The 25910-nt window shown below is 34.6% G+C and overlaps 1 protein-coding gene across 3 annotated transcripts in view; it reads left to right on the forward strand.

Annotated features, from left to right (window-relative positions):
* The window catches only part of ahcyl2b (adenosylhomocysteinase like 2b), a 68785-nt gene extending 48685 nt beyond the window's left edge, over window positions 1-20100 (forward strand). Inside the window, 14 exon segments of one of the 3 annotated variants that reach the window (NM_201340.1) lie at window positions 1668-1768; window positions 3503-3605; window positions 3696-3790; window positions 3866-3972; window positions 6758-6874; window positions 6979-7042; window positions 7420-7508; window positions 8002-8072; window positions 13443-13537; window positions 13624-13722; window positions 15895-15963; window positions 16241-16319; window positions 18558-18678; window positions 18772-19130. In NM_201340.1, the coding sequence (NP_958497.1) occupies window positions 1668-1768; window positions 3503-3605; window positions 3696-3790; window positions 3866-3972; window positions 6758-6874; window positions 6979-7042; window positions 7420-7508; window positions 8002-8072; window positions 13443-13537; window positions 13624-13722; window positions 15895-15963; window positions 16241-16319; window positions 18558-18678; window positions 18772-18778 (1217 nt within the window). In that variant the 3' untranslated portion in view covers window positions 18779-19130. 3 annotated transcript variants of the gene reach the window in all.
* Window positions 20101-25910: the final 5810 nt, after the last annotated feature.

Consider the following 25910-nt stretch of genomic DNA (forward strand, 5'->3'; position numbering starts at 1 on the left):
TCCATCTCCATAAAGTGGATGCTGCACACTAGTGGGGGTGTGGAGAGACCCCCCTCACGATTGTGAAGCTCTTTGGGTGTATGGCCACACAGTAAATGTGCTATATAAATACACATTACATTACATTACATTACTATTAAAATGCTAATAACAAGAATAATATACAAATACTTCTTTAAGGAGCTCTGGCTCATGAAATATTTGTCTCTTTAGAATTATCTGAAGTTATTTAAACCTAACCAGCCAACTATGTAGTGAATCACAACATTTAAAAAAAACAACTTTTACTTTAAACCGAGTTAATACTTATCAGACATGGTGAAACGGCAGAGAAAATTAAAGTATTCATTTTGGCGTTTATCCTTATTGGACTTAGTGGCCACATACGTGTACAGCACATTTTAGCTCTTAAGTGCCTGAATGCTTTATATTTAGTTACAGACATATAGTGTCATATGAAAAGTTTTTAACTGTACAAAATGAGCAAAAATTTAGTTTTTACTCTCTGATAGTCAAAACATATTCAAAACATTTTTTACATGTTATACAGTATATGCATTAAAAAAACTGTCAGGAAAAGTGTTTTATGTACATTCGAACCACGAGTCCACATATATGGACATCATTTTTCTCTAAAAGTACATCAAATCAAAAGATTATTCTCAGGTTTTATTCTAATTAGCTATCAATAAACCCAAATAGCAAAGGGAAATAAAAAAATCATGTAAGAAACACTGTGGGCTTTATAGGTTTAATCTATAGATATGTTTTTATTAGTGAGCAAATTAAGCTGTGTTTTGCATGCTGTCAAAAAAAAGTCTCTTTAAGACGTTTAAATAATCATGTTCCAGTGCTGTTTTCTGATCTAGTCAGTGGGCATCAAACCTCTCACAGAGTGACACGAGCAACTGCTAATGGTGACTGTCTAGTGCCAATGTGTAAGACCTCATTTGGTCAATCTGTTTTCTCTGTAAAGGGAACCAAACTGTGGAATGATTTACCTAAAAGTGTTCTAGTGTTCTTAAAAAAGAGTATAAAAACAAAGCAGCAGTGTTTGCACAAATAGCCTACTATACAAATAGTCTATTAGTTTGGTGGATCATGCTGCCTTTGCTTTTGCTCTCATTCATTTAACGTAAAGAATTATAATGTTGTGTATGTGCATTTATTATATCTTCATTTTGTCATTTTGTCAAGCCTCCTGTGGACAGATATTGAGAATTAGCAAGTCTGCTAAAACACAAAATCTAAGGAAGAAAGTTTTTTTTTTATTTAATGTGTCTGTTAGATAAGAGTTTGAGTAAAATTTTCCTCTTTGTCTTGTTCTATAAAGCTCTGAAAGCATTGACGTTTCTTGTCAATGTGGAGTTGCAAGTAGAACATTGCTATGGTGCGGTCTAAAACTGAATACAATGTAAGATTAAACCTTTATAGCATTTTTATTTTTAATTGGGATCATGAAGTGTGATCAGCAGTTTACAGAATAAAACAAAAAATACTCCATTGCATAACTATAGATCATAAGTACAGAGAATTTCCAGGTGGCCCTATTCTTTCCATAGCTGTATTAGCACTACTTGCTGTGTAAATCAAAGATGCTCAAAGATAAAATCATTGTAATACGCTGTGCATCTGTTAATGTCTGTTGTGTTTGTTTTGCACTGTAGAGATGCCTGCGCTCATGGCTTTGAGGAAGAGAGCTCAGGGAGAGAAGCCATTAGCTGGAGCCAAAATTGTTGGTTGCACCCACATCACTGCACAGACCGCTGTGAGTTTCTGCACACACTCACACAAATACACCATTTCTTTTAGTTTTTTATTATGTTAAACTAATTAAATACAATTACATGCTATCCTTGCAATTCCACCACCATAATTATATTTTTTACCACCATTTAGGGCATTACTTGACCAATTTGGGAACTTTTTTTATCTCCACACAGTACTGCATTTACTGAAGAGGTTTTAAAAAATACTGCTTATTTTTTAATGCATGCAGACATCTGTGTTTTGTAGGGCCGAGCATTGCTTTTGAGTCATTTATCATTTATTTATTTATAATATATTTATTATTTATCATCACGTGTCATTATTTATTACTTATTCTCACTCAAGGAGGTTTTCAGTGACGTGCCACCAGGAAAAAGTTTAGAATTATTTTTTATATCCTATATTAACATTAAAAATAATAAATAAATGAATGAATTAACTAATGAATGAATTAATAGATAAATAAATAAATTAATGAATGAATGAATAAATAAATAAGCAAATAAATGAATGAATAAATAAATGAATATATAAACGAACAAGTGAATGAATAAATACCTGAATAAATAAATAATGTTATAATAAATAAATATTAGAATACATAAAAAATATATTAACATTTAAAGTTTGATCTAAATTATGTATTAATTTGTTTGTGGTTTTTAATTTTATATTATTAATGAAATACCATGAAAATAGCCTTAGTTGCTAACATGGCATTTATATGATATATGATCTGATATATGATCTGAAATATGATATATGATTTCATATAATGATTATTACTGATATGATATGATACAATATATGATATGATGATTATTACTTTATTCCTACAAATTATTTGTAACATAATTTAATTACTATTGTTAATCAAATGAAGATATAAAACATGAACAATTAAATTATTAAATGTAATTAAATGAAAATATAAAGTGCCATGTGTTTTTTTTAAATCAAACAATCTGCTTAACCTTTATATGTTTCTATGTCTTAAACACATTTTAAAATGCAGTCTTTATTTACTGCATCGATAAACACAGAAACTAGTTCATAACATTATTTTATTTATTCATTATACTCCATGACATTCCTTGTTAAATCATAAATAAGGTGTCATTTTTTTCTTGACTGGAGTCCTTGATTCTGCCTGCGCTTTTCACGTCACTGAAATCAATTTTATTTACTCTAATTAAAGGGATGGTTCACCCAAAAATGAGAATTAACTCGCCCTCATGTAGTTCCTAACCAGTTTGAGCTTCTTTCTTCTGTTGAACACAAAAGAAGTTTGAAAAATGTACGAAACCTGTAACCATTGGCTTCCATAGTATTTGTTTATCATACTATAGCTGTGTCTCATTTCTGAGGCTGCATCCCCGCTCTGCGTCATTGCAGTATTACGATGGCTGTCTCATTTCAAATTCGGATGCAGCCCCAAAATACGTTGTTCGTTTCTCAATCAACCGCTGGATCCTTTGTGGCATTGAATATCCCAAGATTCATTACACACTGATAACGGCAGGATGTTTTAAAGAGAAACCTCAAGATTAAATATATGAATTAGGTTTTGCATATGGAAGTCAATGGTTACAGGGTTTCAGCATTTTTCAAAGTATCTTCTTTTGTGTTCAACAGAAGAAAGAAGATCAAGTGAATAAGTGAATTATAAGTGATGGAGTTTTCAGTTTTGGATGAGCTACTCCTTTAGCTGTTTGTGTGTGTGTGTTTGCAGGTGTTAATGGAGACTCTCTCTGCTCTGGGGGCTCAGTGCCGATGGGCCGCCTGTAATATTTACTCCACCCAAAACGAGGTAGCAGCCGCTCTGGCAGAGGGAGGTAAATATTTCGCCCTTTTGTATTCTCATTGTCATCGTGTTACCTTACACTCTTCTGTCCTGATGTGCTGCTGTGTGTGCTCTATGGCAGGTTTCTCAGTGTTTGCTTGGAAGGGGGAATCGGAGGATGATTTCTGGTGGTGTATCGATCGCTGTGTTAATGTGGAGGGTTGGCAGCCTAATATGGTGAGTATTACCATATATAGTGAAATATTTAAAACATTCTGACTTTTTGTTGCCTCATTAGTTTATGCCTTGTAGATTTTAGATGACGGAGGGGATTTGACCCACTGGATCTATAAGAAATATCCCAACATGTTCAAAAAGATCAAAGGCATCGTGGAGGAGAGCGTGACTGGAGTTCACAGGTGATTTGATTCGATCAATGCATTAAAATAGTCCATTTTCAAGCATTTCATGTGGATGATGTCAACTTTTATCTGTAATGTAGCAGGGCAGGACAATGTGGAAGCCTTTCCAAATCAAATGGAAATGTCTCCATCTAGTGGCAAGGTTTGAAACTGCTATGCGCTGATGCGATGGATGTTATGTTTTAGCAGGTCTGGTGCTAGGATGTCATAACTGAGGGGACATTTTAAACCCATAAGGGGGCACAAGTCTTGATGACTGATTTTGGTCCCTCTTGTTCCTTTCATTTAGGCTATTTATTCACATTTATTATTACTTTGCATTACTGCCTAAGTTACTGACTTACGCTCCATTCACACGGGGCTTCAGCGTCAATGCTTGACTGAAGGCGTGTCTGAAGTTGAGGCTAAAGCGATTGTCACAGCAACGTCAGCCAATGAAATTCAGTCAGCAATAGGCCACTATCTAGCAGGTGTATTTGCATACAGCGATCTGATTGGCTGACGCTTCTGTCGGCGCTTGAAAAGTTGAGCTATTCCAAACTTCTGCAGCGAGCAACGCCTCTGAATCGGCGCCGACAGATCCACAATGCAGTTCAGCAACGCCTGACATCACCCATTCAATGTCAATGGGAGGCGTTAAGGCAGTAATATACTTTTTTATAGTTTTGCAATTACTGATTTTATCAATGAATGTAAAGCAACGATACGGTTTATTACGCAGTAAGATTATTGCTTCGCTAATTGAGTGCTTTAAATCATATTTTATTTTGCTTATTTCTTTACATTTTAATTCAGATAAAAGGCCTATAAATGTTTAATGTTTTAGGTAAAGACGTCAAACTATGCCCACACATGCAAGCTAACCCACGGTTGTATAATTGGTAAATAAGTGAAATCAGCATAACCCAGTCATCACGCTTCACATAGGCTATTACCCAACCAACATCAGTGTAGAAAAAAGTTCAATGTTACAATCATTTAATCTCATTTAAAAAGAAAAAAATGTAGTTACATTTTATGGCATTATTGTAGCCAGAAAAATACCTAAAAAAAAGATACCTAAATTCACAGTTATTACTGTGAAAATTGGTTAAATTTTGGGATAACGCACTTATCTTAGGCTATCATAAGTGAGTTTTTTTTTCTGTGATATTGTCCGGTTTCCATTGTAAAATCGCCATTATAAACCATTAGGTTCCTAGGCCTACCGGTCATTATACTGTATTTATTTATTAAGCCTATTAGTAACTTGTTTTCAGGTTATTTTCATTTTGTAGTGCCATGAGCTACAAGTCAAAACAAACTCAATATGCTAACTGTATTTTAGCTCTTAAAATAGGCCTACAATAAATTTTCTGGTGTTTAATTTTCATTCATTTATTTTCATTCATTTTCTGCTGCTTTTCCGGGGCCGGGTCGCGGGGGCAGCAGTCTTGGGAGAGAACCCCAGACTTCCCACTTCCCATAAACTCCCCAGTGTTTAATTTTGCATGAGCAAATAGCAGAACAGCCTAAATGACATATTTTTAAAAGACTATCATTCAGCCTACCTGCAGCGCATAAGAGGTTGATTTGTGGCAAATCCACTTACTTACGCATTATTTAACTATTTCATGTATAACTGTAAACTTGACTTCGCAGGCCGATTATCTTTATCCCAAAAGACATTTATTAAGTGTCCTAACTTGAGACTGTTGCTGCACAATGGGATGTTTCTTTACAAAACTATTAAAGTGCACTTTAGCCATGTCAAAACGAAAGCAAACATTTAAAAGGGTTCTGCGTTTTGTCAATTTTAGCTTAATTTGAATAATAATAGACTACTGTGGGACTCAGCAGTGAACTAAGTATTTTTATTAGGCTGCATATCCCCTAACTGAAAAACTAATGTGAAAATGACTGGCAGTTCTAAAATTAATTTGCCAGCAAATTTCTTCTGCATTTTTTTTTCCTTTTATAGCCCAAGAGAGTTGTATTTAAAGAATTAGTTCACCAAAACATGTAATGAATTAGACTGCTTGTCTCATGTCATCCACTATAGTCTAGTTCTGTCCCATGTAAGTTTAGAGTACGCCTCAGCCGCCGCATGAATACATGGGCACACCTGACCTGACACGGGGACCAGATCTCTGGATTATATATATGCCTAGTTTTAATCTCACATTTTTCATAATTTAATTGCTATTTCATATTATAAAATATCTTAATGTGTGTTTTGAAGGTTGGAATGACGGGAGTGTATTTAATGACAGGAAGAATTTTCAGTTTTGAGTGAACAATCCTCTATGAAAACTGAAAACAAATTCTTTCTGAATTCTTTCTCTACCGCCCCCAGCCCCCGTAGCTCCGGCCCTGCATTCTGCTGTTTGATAAGGTTTCTTTATTGTCTTTATAACAAAATTAAAAAGAAATTGTGGTTGACTCAATCCAGGCAGAATCTCATATAAATGACTTTTTTTTTTATTTGCGTCCTTTATTTTTAATTCAGTAATATGCAATCTAAATGGTCAAGGGTTGTGTGAGTGCGTAATAAAACAAAATAAAAACATTGGAAATTAATAGTATAATAAGAAATAAATAAGAAGAAATAAAAACAAATGCAATCTATATAAAACAAGTTTAAAAATAGCATTAAAATACTATATAAATCAAAAATGATAAAAATCGAATGATTTTTTATGGTTTTTGTCAGCGTGTTATAATTCATATAATTAATATTCATATATATATTCACATATTTTCATTAAGCTTTCTTCATTTCACTTTATTTGCACTTTTCTAGGCTATACCAGCTGTCAAAAGCTGGCAAGTTGTGTGTGCCTGCGATGAACGTGAACGATTCAGTGACCAAGCAGAAGTTTGACAACTTGTACTGCTGCCGGGAGTCCATCTTGGACGGGTATGTGTCTTAGCGTACACATCTTTTCAGTTTGTCAGGTTCTGAATGATGTGTTTTACTGTGGTCTGTGGTTTTACTGAGCATGTTTGTGTTTTGTGTTCAAGTCTAAAGAGGACCACTGATGTGATGTTTGGAGGGAAGCAGGTGGTGGTGTGTGGATACGGAGAGGTGAGATCATTAGGTGGCCAGTGTTGCAAGCTAATAAAAATTACCTATGGGATCCTCAGAAGAGCTGTATGAACATTTTAACGAGCTTCTTAAACTTGAAGGGGTCTATTTTTAGAGATTCAGCTTCATTTAATGTGTAATGAAATTGAAAGGGGTCTTCTTTTTTATATCCTCCATCAATCCACATCCACTGCATTGCTGCATTACTAATACCAGAGGAGACCACTAGAGGGCAGAACACGACAGCAAATATCAGCACATCTAGATTTCTTTTTAGATCATGCCCTGTTTGTGTGCACAATATGTATTTACACAGATACAATTCACCTTTTATTTCTGAATAATTACTATTTATATCTCTCTGTGTGCAATATTAGGTTGGGAAAGGCTGTAGTGCTGCTCTCAAAGCGATGGGATCAATCGTGTACGTCACTGAAATCGATCCCATCTGTGCCCTCCAGGCCTGGTGAGTGCGCAGACGCTTTCTCTGAATCAGCTATTTGCTAAAGCTGCCATCAAATTACTGCCAGGAGTTAATTTGAGCGTCTGATTTGTGAATGGCTGTCAGAGATGTGGAGAGGGGTCTGGATGCAGACCTGGTGTAGTTGCATTCTGAGCTGCATGCAATGCTTTTTAATACCCACACATAACAAACCCTACCCCTAACAGTGACGCCCCTAGCTCTATTGAGAGGTCATTGTGTCTGAAATTCATCTCTAAGATCTGCAATCTCAGCTTGCATCATCAAGACTGCATCCAGATATTATTGGCGATGTGATGTGTTCAGCGGTTTGGCACAACTTATTCAGATTATCAGAGTGCTTTCTCTAAATCAATGCCACACCGGTTAGTTTTCGGTGTTGAATGTGGAATGAATTGTTTTTGCATCATAATCTGGTTATTGACTGTGTTTACTGCTTAGCAAGGCTACAGTCTCTAATGTATTTTTTATCACACAGCATGGATGGCTTCAGGCTGGTAAAACTCAGTGAAGTCATCAGACAAGTCGACATCGTCATCACCTGCACAGGTAATTGTATGAAATTCGGAAGATGATTATTTAGAAAATGCCTAAGTCTACTGTGCATACAGGCATATTACGGATTAAAAACATGCTTGAATTCTTCATATTTTATTATTAAATAATGTTTTCAAGCTAAAATAAATTTCACTTGCACAAGTTTTAGCTTTATTATCACACTTTCAGTAATTCAAGCCTAAATGTGTGTAAGGTTTGGAGCTTACTCGGCTATTCTGAACCAATAATTGAATAAATCAATAATAAAATTATTAAATAAATCAATTATTTATCTGACTTGTGACTTCATTGTAATTAATCTGTCTCCATTGAAGTCTTATCATCAGTGACAAAGAGAATCTCCTTGCCTTAATACAGTGGTTCTCAAACTGTGGTATGTGTACCACTAGTGCTACGTGGGCTTCCTCCTAGTGGCACGCGGAGGAATCAGACATGTCATATGTACATGCTACATATTTAAAAATGAATTAAAAAAATGATTTATATATGAATATGATGACATATAGCCTATGTTTCCAGGTGTTGATAAATAAGCTACTATGTTAATACTTTACAGGAGTACAGGAGTTTTTTTTTTTACTTTTTAAGAACAGTAACCGATCATTTTTAACTTTTAAAATCACATTTTTTTAATTTAAATGTTGACGTTTTGAGTCAGTACTTACACTGTATTTCAATTCTGGTCATTATGGTGATACTTGGAGAGACATTTTGTTTTTCTGAGGTGGTACTTGATGAAAAAAGTTTGAGATCCACTGCCTTAATAAGCAACTTTGCCTGCTTTAAGTTGCATGTTTAAATATACAGACAATAGAATGGATCAAACTGACATACTGTTTAGAGAAACTTAGCTGTAACATATGCACTGCTGTGTAACTAAGACAGCCAAACTGCCTTTGTTAGCAGATGAGGGGAGAAGCAGAAGCCATTCTCCCTGATCAACAGTCATATTTTCTTCTAATGCCATGAGCAACGCATTGACAAACATGAGTGAAACACCAACCCCAAAACCAGCTCAACATGACAGCAAAGTACATTAACATACTCTCCTCGGGTCATGACCAATAGTGGTTCTGAGGGGGGTGCCCCCCCCCAAATTTGGACGTGTATTTTTGTGTCAAAACGCCACGGAGAAACGAGATCAGCCATTAGTGGCAGACTGCGGAGATATGACTGAGACCTCTCTCTTTGGCGCGCTCTGTGTTGCACGTGCTTGCTCTCTCTCCTTTCGCGTGCTCTCTGTCAGTGACGGTGCTGCGCGTATCAGTTTCTCGCATTTGTCAGAAGTTAACCCCCAAATTGACACAGCCAGGTAATAAAAAATTCAACTTCAGTCGGGTTCATGTTGTGAAAATCTAAATGTCCACTGTTGATTATACTAGGTTTTTGTTTTCAATAGCGATTTTAAAACATTTAATATTTAAGTCCTCGGCTATGCATGGCTATTATTTTTAATCAGAAATTGAGTGGACATCGTTTTACGTTAGGAAATACAGTCTTGAATTTACAACAGTCAGCAAACACCGAAGAACAGATCGATGAAACACATTGACCAAATATAGTTTTCAGTCACGCTCATGTAAAAGTCATATTCAACTCGTTTAGTTTTACCTTCATTCGTGACCTAAAGCACGAGTCTTCAAACATTATTACGACATGTTTTTAAACATAATAGTTTAACAAACTCATTTCTAATAACTACTTTTTTATGTTTGCCATAGTGACAGTCCGTGCACAATATTTTACTTTTTATTTTGCAAGATACAGTAGTTGTATTCAGACAAAGTCCCTTTAAGTATTCTATAGTCTTTGATTCAGATTAAAGTGTCATTTAAAGACTTAACTAGGTTCTGTTAAATAGGAAAGTTGGAAGTCAAGTTATTGTATGACTGGCTTGTTGTGTAGAGAATCAAAAAATATACAGAGAATATTTCTTAAGGAGGCAAATAATACTGACCTTTTTATTAAAAACTGCTTGCATTCAATACAAACTGTAAGAAATAAGATTTACTGTATGACTCTAGAAGAATTATTTTTGTTTTATAGGAAATACTGTGAAGATTTCTTTGGTTTATTAAAGATCATTTGAGGAAACTTAATTTAAATTAGCAGGAGGGCAAAAAAAATATTTCAATTGCATCTATTAAAGTTTACAGGTGCAAAAAATGTGCCTTGATGTACTTGAATGTTAGAAATGTGTTGCCCTATTACAATACAAAGTTCATTTGCAAGTAAATTAACAAGGAAGATTATTTTGAGTTTATGTTATTCAGTTAGCTTATTTAAGAAGACTGCAGAGTGATGCATTAAATAAAAGATTTGGATTAATTGTTTAGGTAGTTTGTGATGCATTTTAAAGTGTGCCCCCTAAAAGTACAAGTGGCCCCTGCCCGGCCTCCCCAGTCACTCTGGTCTAGAACAGCCACTGGTCATGACTAAACAATAGTAAATAGATTGTAGATCAATCTATGTGAATTCATAGATTGTATTCACCTATACCACACGTCTTTGGACTTGTGGGGGAAATCAGAGCACCCGGAGAAAACCCACGCAAACGTGGGGAGAACATGCCAACTCCACACAGAAACGCCAACTGACCCAGCTGAGGCTTGAACCAGGGACTGTCCTTCCCACTGTGCCACCAAGAAGCCCTTATTAATTTATTTATTGCTGGTGGAAATATATTGAAATGTTTTATGAGGGTTATGGAATATTTTTTTTTAGATCAAATCAAATCAGAAAGTAAAAGGATGTTCTACACTTTACATCCTTAAAGTAAAGCAGCTTCTGTAATTCTGAATATTTACGTTATTCATATCAGTTCTGCACCACTTCTTGTTTATAGCAAATAATAACTTCATTTATAACAATATAATGTCATTTTTTTATGGCTTTTTGAGTTATCAGCTAGTATTAGTTGTCTTCTATTTTTTAATAGACTGTTATGATTAGAGCACAGTTTATTGCCTGTATGTCTGCACTGCACTATGCAAATGGAATTGTCATTAGCTCAGTGATTGCGTTATAGATTGTTCTTCCTAATGGTAATTACATCTGAGACTCGTATGCACCCGAGGTAATTATACTTGAGCTGCAATAAGTCTCGAATTTCAATTAAACATGCTTTGACAACAGCTCTGATTATAGACTGCATTTACTGTAAACCACATCTGTAAGACATGCTGTAGTATGAACAGAACAATTTCAGAGTCAAACCTGATTCAGTTTAACATGTCAGGCTTGGCTAAGTTTTTTTCTAAAGAAGAAATTGCTAATTGATAAAATTGCTTAAATTACTTTATTTACTTTGTCTAAAAAGTCAATCACTTAATACTCGATTCAACACTAAAATCTCGACATATTTCAATGCACAGAACAATAGAAATTAAACTTTTAATTTGAGCCAAACAGGGCCTTTTAACTAATATTAAAAAATTAATGAATAATATACATTAGGGCTGCACAACATATAATTTCAGGATTTCAGTTGATTTTAAGTCCACTTAAATCATTTATGTATACGAAATTAATAACATTTGTAGTTTTAACAAAGATTAATTGAAATTGTTTTAAACGGTAAAGAGTATGCAGTGTTTTCATATCGCAATATATATAGCATTGCCAGTTTTTTTCAATATTGTGCAGACACAAAAGTTATCTGATTAGAGTAACTTAATCAATAGATAGAGTAACTTAATAAATGTGGCCTACTTTAGTTGGAAATGTGAATATTTCAGCAAAATATAAATGTATAGTAAAAGACACAATCTCTATGCTACTCTGAAGTGATTTATAGAGAACTGTTGAATTTATTTATTGTATTTAAGGCAGATACAGTTAAAGTAACTAATAAAAATTACCTAAAAAAGAAAAGTAATCATGTACTTTGTAAGTAGAAAAATAATCTAATTAGAGTATGTTACTTTAATAAATTGTCTTGGTTAATGTGGCCAGCTTTAGTTAGTTAGCTAAATATAAACGTATTGCAAAAAAACAGAATTCCTCTACTTTTGTGAGCTATGTATAGAGAACTGTTGAATTTATTTACACTATTTAAGGCCGGTATATTACTAATAACTAACTAAAATTACCTAAAAATTCAAAGTAATCCTTTTTCAGCAGAAAAGTAATCTAATTAGAGTAACTCGTTACTTTGATAAATTGTCTTGGTAATTGTGGCCTTCTTTAGTTGAAAATGTGAATATTTCAGCAAAATATAAATATATAGCAAAATAAACAATCCCTCTGCTTCTCTGAAGGGATTTTTACAGAACTCTTGAATTTATTTATTGTATTTAGGTACAGTAAAAGTAAATAATAAAAATGACCTAAAAATAAAAAGTAATCCTTAACTTTTTCAGCAGAAAAGTAATCTATTTAGAGTAATTAGTTACTTTGATAAATTTTCTTGGTAAATGTGACTTTCTTTTATTGAAATTTTCAGCAAAATATAAATGTATAACGAAAAACAAGTCCAAAGTCTTTGGACTTGTGGGGGAACCACAAGAACATGGGGAGGACATGCAAACTCCACACAGAAAATTTCAACTGACCCAGCTCAGGCTCAAACCAGCAACCTTCTTGCTGTGAGCTGAAAGTGCTACCTACTGCACCACTGCATTTCCCTGATTTATACAGAAGTGTTGTATTATTTATTTAAAAACGGTATATGACGAGTAACTAAGTTAAATTACCCCAAAATGAAAAGTAATCCTTTTTCAGCAGAAAAGTAATCTAATTAGATGAACTAGTTACTTTGATAAATTGTCTTGGTAAATGTGGCCTTCTTTAGTGGAAATATTCAGCACAATATAAATGTATAACACATAAACACAATTCCTCTGCTTCTCTGAATTGATTTATACAGAACTGTTGAATTTATTTACACTATTGAAGGCCGGTATTTTACAAGTAACTAAGTTAAATTACCCAAAAATGAAAAGTAATCCTTTACTTTTTCAGCAGAAAAGTAATCTAACTTGAGTAACTAGTTACTTTAATTAACTCTACAGTAATTTGTGCTTCTCTGAATTGATTTATATAGAACTGTTGAATTTAATTACTGTATTTAAGATGGCTATATTAAAAGTAACTTATTAAATTTGCCTAAAAATAAAAAAGGAATAGCTTACTTTGCGTTTTCAGAGGATAAGTAATCTAATTACAGTAACTCGTTACATTGTAAGTAATTACACCCAACACTGGTTCTGACTGGATATTTAGCCAATTTGGTTTTCTCTGGGGAAAGACAGGTGAAGGACGAGACATTTTGAGTCTCTTCAGATCAATATCAATCCCAAAGCTCCCTTCAAGACACTTTGAGAGTTTCTCATTGGCATTCCCTTCACTCTTTGTCTGTAGGCAATAAAAATGTGGTAGTAAGAGAGTACATGGACCGCATGAAGAACGGCTGTATCGTCTGCAACATGGGCCACTCCAACACTGAGATTGATGTGGTGAGGGGAAAAAAACATCTCTAATCTATAAATCAATAGGTTTCCGACAGTGTTATTCATCAGTACGTCATCTTTAAATGTTTCAGGCCAGTCTGCGAACTCCTGAATTGACCTGGGAGCGTGTAAGGTCGCAGGTGGACCATGTGATCTGGCCGGACGGGAAGAGAATAGTGCTGCTGGCAGAGGTTTGAGGGGATTTTCTAAGATATATACGATGTTGATGTAATTATGCTGTGAAGCCAATACATTTCTACTTGTTGTTTATAAAGTAAGTCTAATGAAGAAACTTGAGCTTATTATTAAAGAGTAATTTACGTCTTACTGTTTAGGTGTAATTATAGATGTGTTGTAAGGGTGATTATATATTGGGTCATAATATATTGCAATACTAAATGCAACTATGTGTACTGTGTTGTGGGTATTTGCAAAGCATATTGTGTTTAGTTCAGCCCAAATTAAGCTTTAGACATATTTAATTCACCATATATGTAATAACACAAACATGGTATTGCTGAGTTAATTTGACTATTATTAATAATATTATTGTTATTATCAGTGCTGTGCTGGTTACTGAAAAATAGTTACAGTTTCTAGTTACCTCATTCAAATAGAAACTCAATTACTTTATTGCAGTCAATTAATATTATATTTAATGCATTTTAAACTAAACAAAAACAAATCAGCTGCGTCTACTAAACAAGCCATTTGTGTTATACAGATAGCAAATGTGTGCTTATTTATTTAAAGCAGCCGCACGCAAATAGTTTACATACGTGTCTAGTCTACAAAGATTTTTAACTTGTGTTAAAAAAAGCATTTAAAGAACACTTTGGGGAAAAAAACCTAATGCACCTAGTGGAAATTAATGGATTTCAATATACTTGTTCAAGTTCACTGAAGCAGTACTAAAAATGTATATTTAAGGGTATTTTTATTGTATAACTTCTACAAACAATGCAAAGAATTTGGATATAGCATCTCTCCAATCCAGTTCTATGAATCTGAGTCTTCTATAATACACACACTTATTAATGATTCCTACTTGTCTTCCTCGTGATGAAGAGTAGGCAAAATCTGATATGTAATGGGGGGAAAAAAAGAAGAGCGTTTTCATCAGACGCATCAAAAGATGTTGACATGCGGCTTACGAGATACGCCACTCATGCTGCTGTCTGTTGCTCTTTAGTTATGTTGTCTCTGTCAATCAAGTGATGGGTGTGAATCGCTTAACTAGTTTATTCCAACGAGGTGTGCTATTTGCACTTAGCCTAAATAGACAGTCCAAAATCTGCATTCCCCTCCACCCGCAGGGGCCCCAAATGCGAACGGGCCTCTGGGCCTTTGCCTATAATGCTCATTGGTTAATCCAGTCCTGGTAGTAATGGTAATTAAGTATATTTAGGTATTTACTATGTATAACTAATTATAGTAATGTTAATAGTCTCTCTGTTTCTCTCGCGTGCATGTTCGGTCTACTTCGCGTGCATTCGGTGCGTTCTCTGCTTTCCCTTGACTTTTGTCTTGACTTTACGCAATGCGTCTTCTTTACAGTGGTGGGTTGGCAAACACCAATCACACTATGCGTCACCGCATTGGGAAGATGTAGGCTAGACTGCAGCCAAAATTCATTAAATTATCAAGTAACGGACCAGCGCATCATATTGTAATAGTAACAAAGTTAATATATTTAAGAAGTAATGTGTTACAGCAGTGGTCACCAAACTTGTTCCTGGAGGGCCGGTGTCCTGCAGATTTTAACTCCAACTCTAATCAAACACACCTGAACAAGCTAATCAAGGTCTTACTTGGTATACTTGAAACATCCAGACAGGTGTGTTGAGGCAAGCTGGAGCTAAACCCTGCAGGGACACCGGCCCTCCAGGACTGAGATTGGTGACCCCTGTGTTACAGTATTAGTTACTGTCAAAAGTAATGCCATCACAGTTGCATATTATTAATAACGTGTTATTGCCCAACACTGATTGTTATTAATTAAATACGAAACTAAAATGATTTGAAAGGCATTTCTAATGACAATATAAATAGTAATTTTTTAAAGAGTGCTATTTTAATGACCAATAGATTTGGTTAATGTGCTTATCATACGTTATAATAAGTTAATTATTGTGATTAATCATTCATTGACTTTATTTGATCATTATTGTTTTCAATATTGCTGCTGTTTTTCTTTTTAAATATATGATGTTGGTCATTATTGTATACAGCTATTTAAGTTATTATCATCATTATGTTTTTTAACATATTTAATTGTTAAATTTGTCGTGAAAATAGCCTTTTAATGACACATTATTACTATTTCTTAATCGTTTTAATCACTTATTTGTATATACTTCCAGGGTCGCCTCTTAAACCTGAGCTGCTCCACTGTTCCTACCTTTGTGCTGTCTATCACTGCTACAACCCAGGTGAGAATAGAAGAACAAATGATGAAAAACTAACACAGATGCCTTTATTAAACTGGTTATTAATGTGCTTTATGCAAGAGAATTGGACTTCGCAGTTCAATCAGAGAATAGCTTTCTTAGTCTATTTGCAGTGTGAGAGTATGAACCCCAAGCGTTTCATATATACGTGTGTGTGTGTGTGTGTGTGTGTGTGTGTGTGTGTGTGTGTGTCTGTGTGTGTGTGTGTCACAGTCCTGCTGTTGTCATGGTGACTGATTTCTTGCTCCTTTTTCCCCAGGCTCTGGCTCTGATAGAGCTCTACAATGCTCCCGAGGGCCGCTACAAACAGGACGTCTACCTGCTGCCGAAGAAAATGGGTGGGATATTTGTTTTAGAAATACATGCACAGTAAGATGCTTTGTGTAAACCCAGCGAAATGAGGGGTTCTGCATGATGCTCAGTTGCTTATGTTCAACTGAAACAAGCATCAAATGCAGTCAGATCCTCAAATGCGTTAATATTATGGCCGTCTATGGGTTTAATCGGCGCAATATGTTTAGTTTGGAACATGCATGGATGTTTTCCGCCTTTTGTGGTGAGTTTAGCCATGTGGGATCATGCATTGAGCCTGAGGAGCAGGAGACAGCTGAAAATAGGTCACGCTGTCACAAACGGCTGCCACTTTTCACTGCAGACTCTGCTGCATTCTGCTCCGCTCCCTCCACAAACACTCATCCGCTCCACTGCCGTTCATCTGTTCATGCCAAACCCGCAGCTCACACTCATAGACACATGCAGTACAAATATAAGACTGACTGGAGAGATTGAAGCTTGTTATAGAGAGATAAATAATAGCCTGTTCTGATCGGAGAGTGTCTTTGCTCATTTTTAATTCAGATTTGATCAAGCCTATTGGTATGTACTGTGTCTGTTAATTAAGATGTTACTGTTTTTGTTCCTGTTTACTCATGGTTTAGAGTTGAATTATGGGATGTCTGTCTCTGCTCTGTCGACTTTTGATGATGAACATCCGACTGTGCACTTTATCAAAGTGACTATTACTAATGTTTTAGCGGTTTAAAACCATATATTGTATACTAAATAATATGGAGAATTAAGTTTGTAAAACAACTGAAAAAGCACTTGTACTTTATTACCAGATTTTTGTATCCGTATTTACAACATCAAACCAGACAGCATATCAAGTCACTTTTTAAGACTTTTCAGCATCAAAAGTTGTTTGAGAAGAAAAGATTGTGGTCCTACATTGCAATTTAAAATGCATAATTAATAATATTAATATTAAGAATAAGTAAAATAATAATGATGATGATGATGATAATAATAATAATAATAATAGTAATATTAATAACGATGATGATGATGATGATAAAAATTATGATAATAATAATAATGATTATATAATAATAATAACGATAATAATGATGATTATAATAATAATAGTAATAATAATAATGATGATAATAATAACAATAATTAGCTTGATGATAATAATGATGATGAGGATGGTAAATTATGATAATAATAATAATGATGATGATGATAAAAATATGATGATGATAATAATAATATTAATAATGATGATATAATAATAATAATAACGGTAATAATGATGATGATAATAATAATAGTAATAATAATAATGATGATAATAATAACAATAATTAGCTTGATGATAATAATGATAATAAATTATGATGATAATAATTATAATGATGATGATAAAAATTATGATAATAATAATAATATTAATAATAAAAACCATGAATTTCAATGTATGGAACTTTATTAATTTTTGATGTGCTAAAATGCTTGAATCATCTCACTCTGCATGTCTGAAATCTTCTAAAATGTATTTGAGATTGTACTAATTGTTCAGTCATCATAAAGTCTCACTATTTTTCTTAATCAGTTATTTTAGTCTATTTTATCTGTTACCATTTCATGCTTAGTCTGAGTTTCATTCATGAGTCAGTAATCCATTTTAAGTGATGCAAATTTCTCAATGTTTGCAACATGGTGGCACCTCTTGTTCCAAATATTTTGGTTTTGTCACACATATGCTTTATACAATTGGCATAAACGGTTTTCTATTGGTACAAAGTGTGTCCCAAAAACTAATCATTTTCAAAACCTTACCAAAACCTTACTTTGGCGGGCAGCTATCTACCTACTAATCTCACATGGTCGCACACTGAAGCTAAGCAGGGCTGCGCCCGGTTAGTACCTGGATGGGAGACCACATGGGAAAACCAGGTTATTGCTGTTGTTAGTGAAACCAGCAGGCGGCGCTCAACCTGCAGTATGTGTGGGTCCTAACGCCCCAGTATATTGATGGGGACTCTAGATAAGACGTTAAACTGATGTCCTGAGTAAATGTGCGAAGTGCTTTGAATGTCCAGAAAAATGCTATATAAAATTATTATTAGTATTATTATTATTATTATTATTATTACAATAAAAATAAAATAAAAGACACTGTTTCCATCCAAAGCAAGTCTTTAAAACTTGACAATTGTTCCAATTGTTTTTTCAGTGCAGTGATAATATACATGATTCTAGATGATGTGAATTTGCTTATGCTTTTTCTGCAGATGAGTATGTGGCCAGCCTTCATCTCCCTACATTTGATGCACACCTGACTGAACTGTCTGATGAACAGGCCAAATACCTCGGCCTCAACAAAAACGGACCCTTTAAGCCAAACTACTACAGGTCAGTGACTTTTCAGTGAGAGCATTTTTACGTCATATCAATGACTTTCTTAATAATACTAAATAATACTTAATAATAATGTGTCCTTTTTAGGTACTAGACCCAAACTAAAGAAGACTAAAGAAATCACCAAGACTCCATATTTCATACAGACTAAGACGAGCCAGAGCTGTGTGTGTGTCGCAGCCTGCTATTGGAAAGGAGGGAGAATCCCTAATCTGATTGGTCGAGGGTAAAATGGGCGTGGCTAATTAGCGCTACGGCAGTGTTTATTTATTTTACGCTAGAATAACATAGCTAACCTTTTTATGAGCTGCTACTGCCAGTGGTGCAACCTAGCGACGTTTCCATGATCTTTTCTTAGCTTCATGTGTTAGTTGTACGTAATCCATTTAGAGAACTTTTATTGTTTAACTATTCTAAGTTAAAAAAAAATAATCGAAAGATAAAAAGAAACAAAAAAAAAAGGAGAAATGTTTGATCATACCTGATGATTTAGTCATGGACATGCCACGTTGTCCTGTTCTCTTGTTTTCTACATGTGTTTTTGTTTTCTTTATGTATAAAAAAAGGGTGGGACTGAATTACGGTTGTTCAAATCGCTCTTAGTTGATCACACTATTCTTTTATTGTTGTTTTTTTATTGTATTCATTTTACAGCAAAAATTTTAACACTTTACATGCTCTCTCTCTCTCTCTCGGTTCCAAATAAAAGCTGTTGAAATTGGATTGTGAACGATTTGGGGGGCGGGGCTTATCCCCTTCGTTCACTCAGACTGGAAGCTCATTGGCTGAGGCATTAGCATCTAAAAAAAAAATTCCCAATCCACAACCACTAAAACACCAGTATTGACGTTTGAGATCGAAATAACTCAAACGGTTGTGCATTTTCACCAATCTATCCACACTGAAACTAACCGCAGGGGTGTATATTGAGATATTTATACAACGTTTTTGTTTTTAAATGTGTTTCATCATCTTTTGTTCCTATGAACTCGTCCTCTGTCATTATGAAAATAAGCAATTACATGTTCTAAGATACACTAGTGTAATAATATGAACTTTAAGGAAACCCTTGTTTTATATACTGTGAAGTAGAGCCTATATCGATGAAATACCAAATGTACAGTTCATCCGGTACCGAGTTTCTTTCCAGATCCTCTGCAGATTTTAGACAATGGGAGAGAGATGTGGGTTGAAACTGAAGTCAAGACCAACTGTGTGTACTCATTTCAGAGGATCGAAAGCTTTTGGGGAGTTTCTTTTTGTTTTGTTTTTTGCAGGCCTGTTGAGCAAAACTGCCTTTGTGACTGGGATGTTCAAATCTAATAAAATTGGGACCTTTATTTTACTATACTTCTGAAAAGCAGATAATTATCTCCTCTTTGCCATCTGTGTTTGTCATAAAGGGAATCAAAATGACTTTGCGTTTCTTGTTTAATGTGGCGTCGCTTTCATTTGCTCAGGACTGTCTCGTGTGTGCATGTGCGTGCGTGCGTGTGTGGTGTAATTTAGCCAGCAACAAGTTTTACAATCAGTCGTTGCAGTTCCTTTAGCCTGGTTTATACTTCTGCGTCCGTCAAGTGATTGGCGTGATCCACGGCGCATACAACGCGTGTAGCTGTGCATCCATACTTCTGCACGCTGTTTCTGTTGCTCTGCAATAACACTTCTGAAACGCTAGTTGGCAGTGAGGTGTTTATGTTCCTCTGTGTCGAGTTTCTTTGCTGGTGTTTAGTTTTTTATTTTCTGTACAATTTCTTAATGTACAAGCGGTTCAAACTCGCTCATTTTAAGGGAGGAATCGGCGGACATGCAACAACTTTAACCATGAGGTAAACGCACAACAAAACTTTCCATCCGGAGCTCCTTCACGGGACTCCACACTTTTAAACACTCGCTCCAACGGACTCACGTGGCTCTCGGTCCCACCCACATTTGACATCGCTACCAAGCTGACCAATCACAGAGCTTCGACGTTGCTCGTTCGACGTTGCAATGACACCGACGGCCACGGCGAGGGCTATGCGTCCACGAGAGGCTGCTTGATGCAGAAGTATAAATCAGCCTTTAGGGTGTACTCACACTAGGCTATCCAGACTTTTCCCAGGCATGTTTGACCCCATTTCCTTTTTTGTTTGACAAGTAGGAGTGCTCCGCATCGGGCCCAGGTGCAGTTCAGAGGTGTGCCAGAACGTGGTTTGATGTCACTTTTAAGGGACTAATTCATATTGATTTACTAACCATTCTTACTTTTCAATGAATTTGCCTGTCAGAGCTGATTAAAGATGCAACCTGCGCTGTATGACAGCTGCACCTTCAGCAAACCTCCTAATACCTGCAGCGTGATGGCTTTCACAATCATTTATAAGCTTTCAAAGTGGAGGATCTGTTCGGTGAAAGGTTTGACTGTGTCACTGCATATTAAATGACTTAAAATGATACAAGACAGCTTAAATAAAGCAATTTCCATTGTACAGAGCGAGAGCGCATCATCCATGACGTAAGCATGCTTGGGCTCGGAAGGCAGAAAATGCAATGTGAGTGCAGGGAGAGGGCTTGCTGAGTGTGAGTACACCCTTACACTTTTGTTTCTCATGTTCAATCCACTTCAGTTTGTTACATTAACTTAATCAATTTGCGATGGGACAGTATGAAGGAATTGTGTAAATTTTATTTTTACAGTGTATAGCAAAACCCTAAAGGCATATAACAGTGTTACATTTCCTCCCAGACGTCCTACAAACACAAGGCGAGTTAAACGGTTGTTATGTTGTTAGTATGTCCTGCTCTCGTAGTTTTGTATCCATCAACATTAGTATTAAAAATGTCAAATGTAATATGGGTATAAAATGTAAAAATGGACTCCCCGTATCTCCTCGATAATCTTCATTCGGTGTCTGTTTAACGCAGGATCTCTGTACTGAAGCACATCCGTTTGTGTACGTCCTGTTTAAATGTGTTCAACCTGTTGTCTTAATTTTTGGTGTGTGTGTATGTTTGTGTGTTCGAAGAGGCTCTTGTACAAAAATAAAAAGTGTGTGTTTGCTGCTGTGTGGCAGCAGACGATGTTGGGTGGAGGATATTTCCGGATGGATTTATGAAGCGCATTGGGATCTACACCAGCACCTCTCGACATGAAGAAACTAGAACATCTGTATATTTATTGTTGTAAATCTTCACTACGATTAAGAAAGTCTTCAATGAGTTGTCGATAATGTTTTAATATTGCAAGTGATGGTAGATGAGCAATAATCTGTAATTTTGACGAACAAAAGACTTAAATAAAATCCACAAGTGTAAACATTTTTTGCAGGTATTACCGACTGCAGTAATTTTCTTTTGCATAAAATCAGATTTTATATTTATTTATTTATTTATTTATTTTCTTTGATTTGATTGTTTATACACATACAAATGACCTCTGCTGTTTGTTCAACCTACTTATTTATATTAGGACAACGTAAATGTTTTAGTAGTAATTCCTTATATTTAGTTAGAGCTTTTCTGGACACTCGAATCACATTAAGCAGTTTTTAGGGAAATCTCACCCGCCACCAGTGTGCAGCGTCAAACTGGATGATGTGATGGCAGCCGTATTGCACCAGACACCAGGGGCCTCATATACTAAGACTTGCGTTGAATTAATACTAAAACATTGCGTACGGACAAAGCTGTAAATGTGGTTACGCAGTAAAAATTCGTACGCCGAACCCCACGCATATTCTCTTAACATGAATCTGAGCGCATGTGCATGAGCGCAAAACCCCTCCCTGCCTCCACCCTCTTATAAATATGGTAATGGCTCCATTTTGGCAAAACCAAAAAAGCAATGGCAAAAGCAAGCAAGAAGAGAAACTTCACTGAAAGTACTGGAGGTAGACCGGAGAAAATAGGTGTATATGCAAGTTTATCCTCCGGAATTAATAACAACATTTAAAAAAAATAGAGTGGGAGAGTTTAGCTGACGCAGTTAACGCAGTGTGGTCTGAACATTGCACTGTGAACGAATTCAAAAAGAAATGGTCCAATGTAAGAGCAGAACAGCAGCGCACTGTTAACTCTTTTAGGAGAGAGTTGCCTCAATTGTAGGCGACACTTTACTGTCTGGAGTAGTATCCGTGTCTGTGGGAGACACAGATGTATTAGAAGAACACTTTGTTAGGGCACTATAGCAGCACCCTTCTACTCCTATCAAGGCAGCACCTCTGGCATTTCAGCCGCCCAATCGCCCGCTCTAGAACATGACCAAATGTGAGGATGGGCATCATTGTATCTGCGCTCTTGGTCTATTTCTGAGTTGTTGAGGGGGGTTAACAGCCACGTCTTTACTGGATAATTGTTCTTCCTAAATGCCTTCTATGTGTTTTGAAAGTGCTTAATAGGGGTTTAAGTGCTGCACTGTTTTAAACTAACCCGAATGTAGTTGTAGATTTGTAAATGCTCAGTGAAAGTGTGGACACTGTTATGATGCCTTTAGGAAAACATCTGATATACCTAAATTAAGCTATTTTAATGCTGCTAATATTATTGTTTGGCTTTGTCACTTTGTATATTTGTGGGCTCTGAGGTCAGGCAGTGGAGGTATAATTGGACACTGGAGCGTTTATTCTGGACACATGATGGTGTGTGGAGGGTTTGTATGTATCTGCTGTTGTCAATCACATCTTCAGTCTCTGTATTCTGAAATGTTACACATGACTGTGAGAGTGCTGCTCTCTGATACTAAAAGTCATTTTTAATAATTATATTTAAGGGTCATATGATGAATTTATCAAAATACAGTTTAAGCCAGAATTATTAACCCTCCTGAATTATTTTCCCCCGAATTCTGTTTAATGGAGAAGATTTTTTCTACACATTTCTAATGATAATAGTTTTAATAACTCATTTCTAATAACTGATTTATTTTATCTTTGCCTTGAAGACAGTAAATAATATTTGACTAGATATTTTTCAAGACACTAGTATTCAGCTTAAAGTGACATTTAAAGGCTTAACTAGGTTAATCAGGCAAGTCAGGGTAATTAGGCATTGTATAATGATGGTTTGTTCTGTAGACAACCAAAAATTAATATTGTTTAAAGGGGCTAATAATATTGACCTTAAAATGGTGTTTAAAAAATAAATAAAAACTGCTTTTATTGTAGCTAAAATAAAACAAGAAAAAAATATATATTATCGAAAATATTGTGATAAATTCCTAAACATCATTTGGGAAATATTAAAAAAAAATAACAGGTCTAATAATTATGACTTCAATTGTATATAATTGTTGAGTGTAAACTCGAAATAGTGGGGTGAGTTAAAGGATTAGCCTAATTCTCTGTTTTTAAGATGATAAGTGTCACAATGTGGCTCTTTCTGGCTTGGGGGGAAACGTCTTTCTGTTCCTCAGTGTGAAGAATGGCACTTTGTTTGTTCGTATCACAATTCACAACAGACCACAACAGTGACAAATGTGTCTTTCTTGGGTTGACTGGTGGATTTTACTTTTTATATATTTTCTATATATATTTTATATTCGACCACTAATGCAAAAGTGGTAGAAAATTACACTTGAATCAATTATTATGTGTTTTCTAAAACAATGTGAATTTAGTATCATGTTTTAATTTTATATTGTCGAAAGAAATATATAAGTAGGCTATATAATGACCATTATATTTATATATACAGTTGAAGTCAAAATTATTAGCCTCCTGAATTATTAGACTCCCTGTTTATTTTTCCCCCTAATTTCTGTTTAACAGAGAGAATATTTGTTTCAACACATTTTTAAACATTTTAACAACTCATTTCTAATAACTGATTTATTTTATCTTTGCCATGATGACAGTAAATAATATTAGACTAGATATTTTTCAAGACACTTCTACACAGCTTAAAGTGACATTTAAAACCTTAACTGGGTTAATTAGGTTAACTAGGCAGGTTAGGGTAATTAGGCAAGTTATTGTATAACAGTGGTTTGTTCTGTAGATTATCGAGCAAAAATATATAGCTTAAAGGGGCTAATAATTTTGTCCCTAAAATTGTGTTTAAAAAATTAAAAACTGCTTTTAATCTAGCTGAAATAAAACAAATAAGACTTTCTTCAGAAGAAAAAATATTATCAGACATAGTGAAAATTTCCTTACTCTGTTAAACATCATTTGGAAAATATTTAAAAAAGAAAAAAAAATTTAAAGGGGGCTAATAATTCTGACTTCAACTGTGTATGTATGTGTGTATATATATATATATATATATATATATATATATATATATATATATATATATATATATATATATATATATATATATATATATATATATAATTTTAGATACCTGTACTACGACTAATAAAATATATTAAGTTCATATTTTCATTGTTATTTTTTTAGCAGGGAATCCGTATTACACAATGTTTTTTGTTCATTCATTTACTGCAGGTTTTACATTTTATGTATCCCAAATATCTAAAAACCTGAAATGGAATATTACAATAGAAACAAACAATATTTTCATTTTTATTTAAAATTTTAACTCAACGCTGGAATATCACATTGATGTGTACATAATCCTGGCTTGCTTGGTTTGGGACTTGTGGAGCTGTCGATGGATTTGCCTTTCAGTGTTTGGACTTTTTAAACCACACCGAGCTGAACTTCAACTGGACTGACACAGTTTCTATTTACTAGAACTTTTGTGTCAAGCTGCTTCGACACAAACTACATTGTAAATGTGATAAAGAAATAAAGATGAATTGAATTAAATAATCAATAAGCAATTACAAAAAAAGGTAAGCATTGACACTTACGCTTTAACTTAGTTTAATTAATTAATTATTATTATTTATTTATTTTAATAATCAACGGGAAATTGTAATAGTGATTGCACCTTCCCATGGGTTATTAATAATTTTTTTTTATCTAAAGCTTAATTCAACTATAATTATTATTACATTTCATTAGTAACCCATGGGAAATTGTATTAGATTGATTGCAGCTTCCCAGATATTAAATTAAAATTTAAAAACAAAGTATATTTAAAGCCAAAATATAATTTACATTATATAACGAAAGCTTATTTTGGCTTTAAATAAACTTTATTTATTTTTTTATTTTATTTAATATCTGGGGAAGCTGCAGTCACTATAATACAATTTCCTATATGGGTTATTCATAAAATGTAACAATAATAATTTAATTAATTTTAAATGGTAAGCGTTATACTTTAGTTTATTTAAT

The sequence above is a fragment of the Danio rerio genome, chromosome 4 (genome assembly GCF_052040795.2).
Source record: "Danio rerio strain M-AB ecotype USA chromosome 4, GRCz13ab, whole genome shotgun sequence".
Lineage (NCBI taxonomy): Eukaryota > Metazoa > Chordata > Actinopteri > Cypriniformes > Danionidae > Danio > Danio rerio.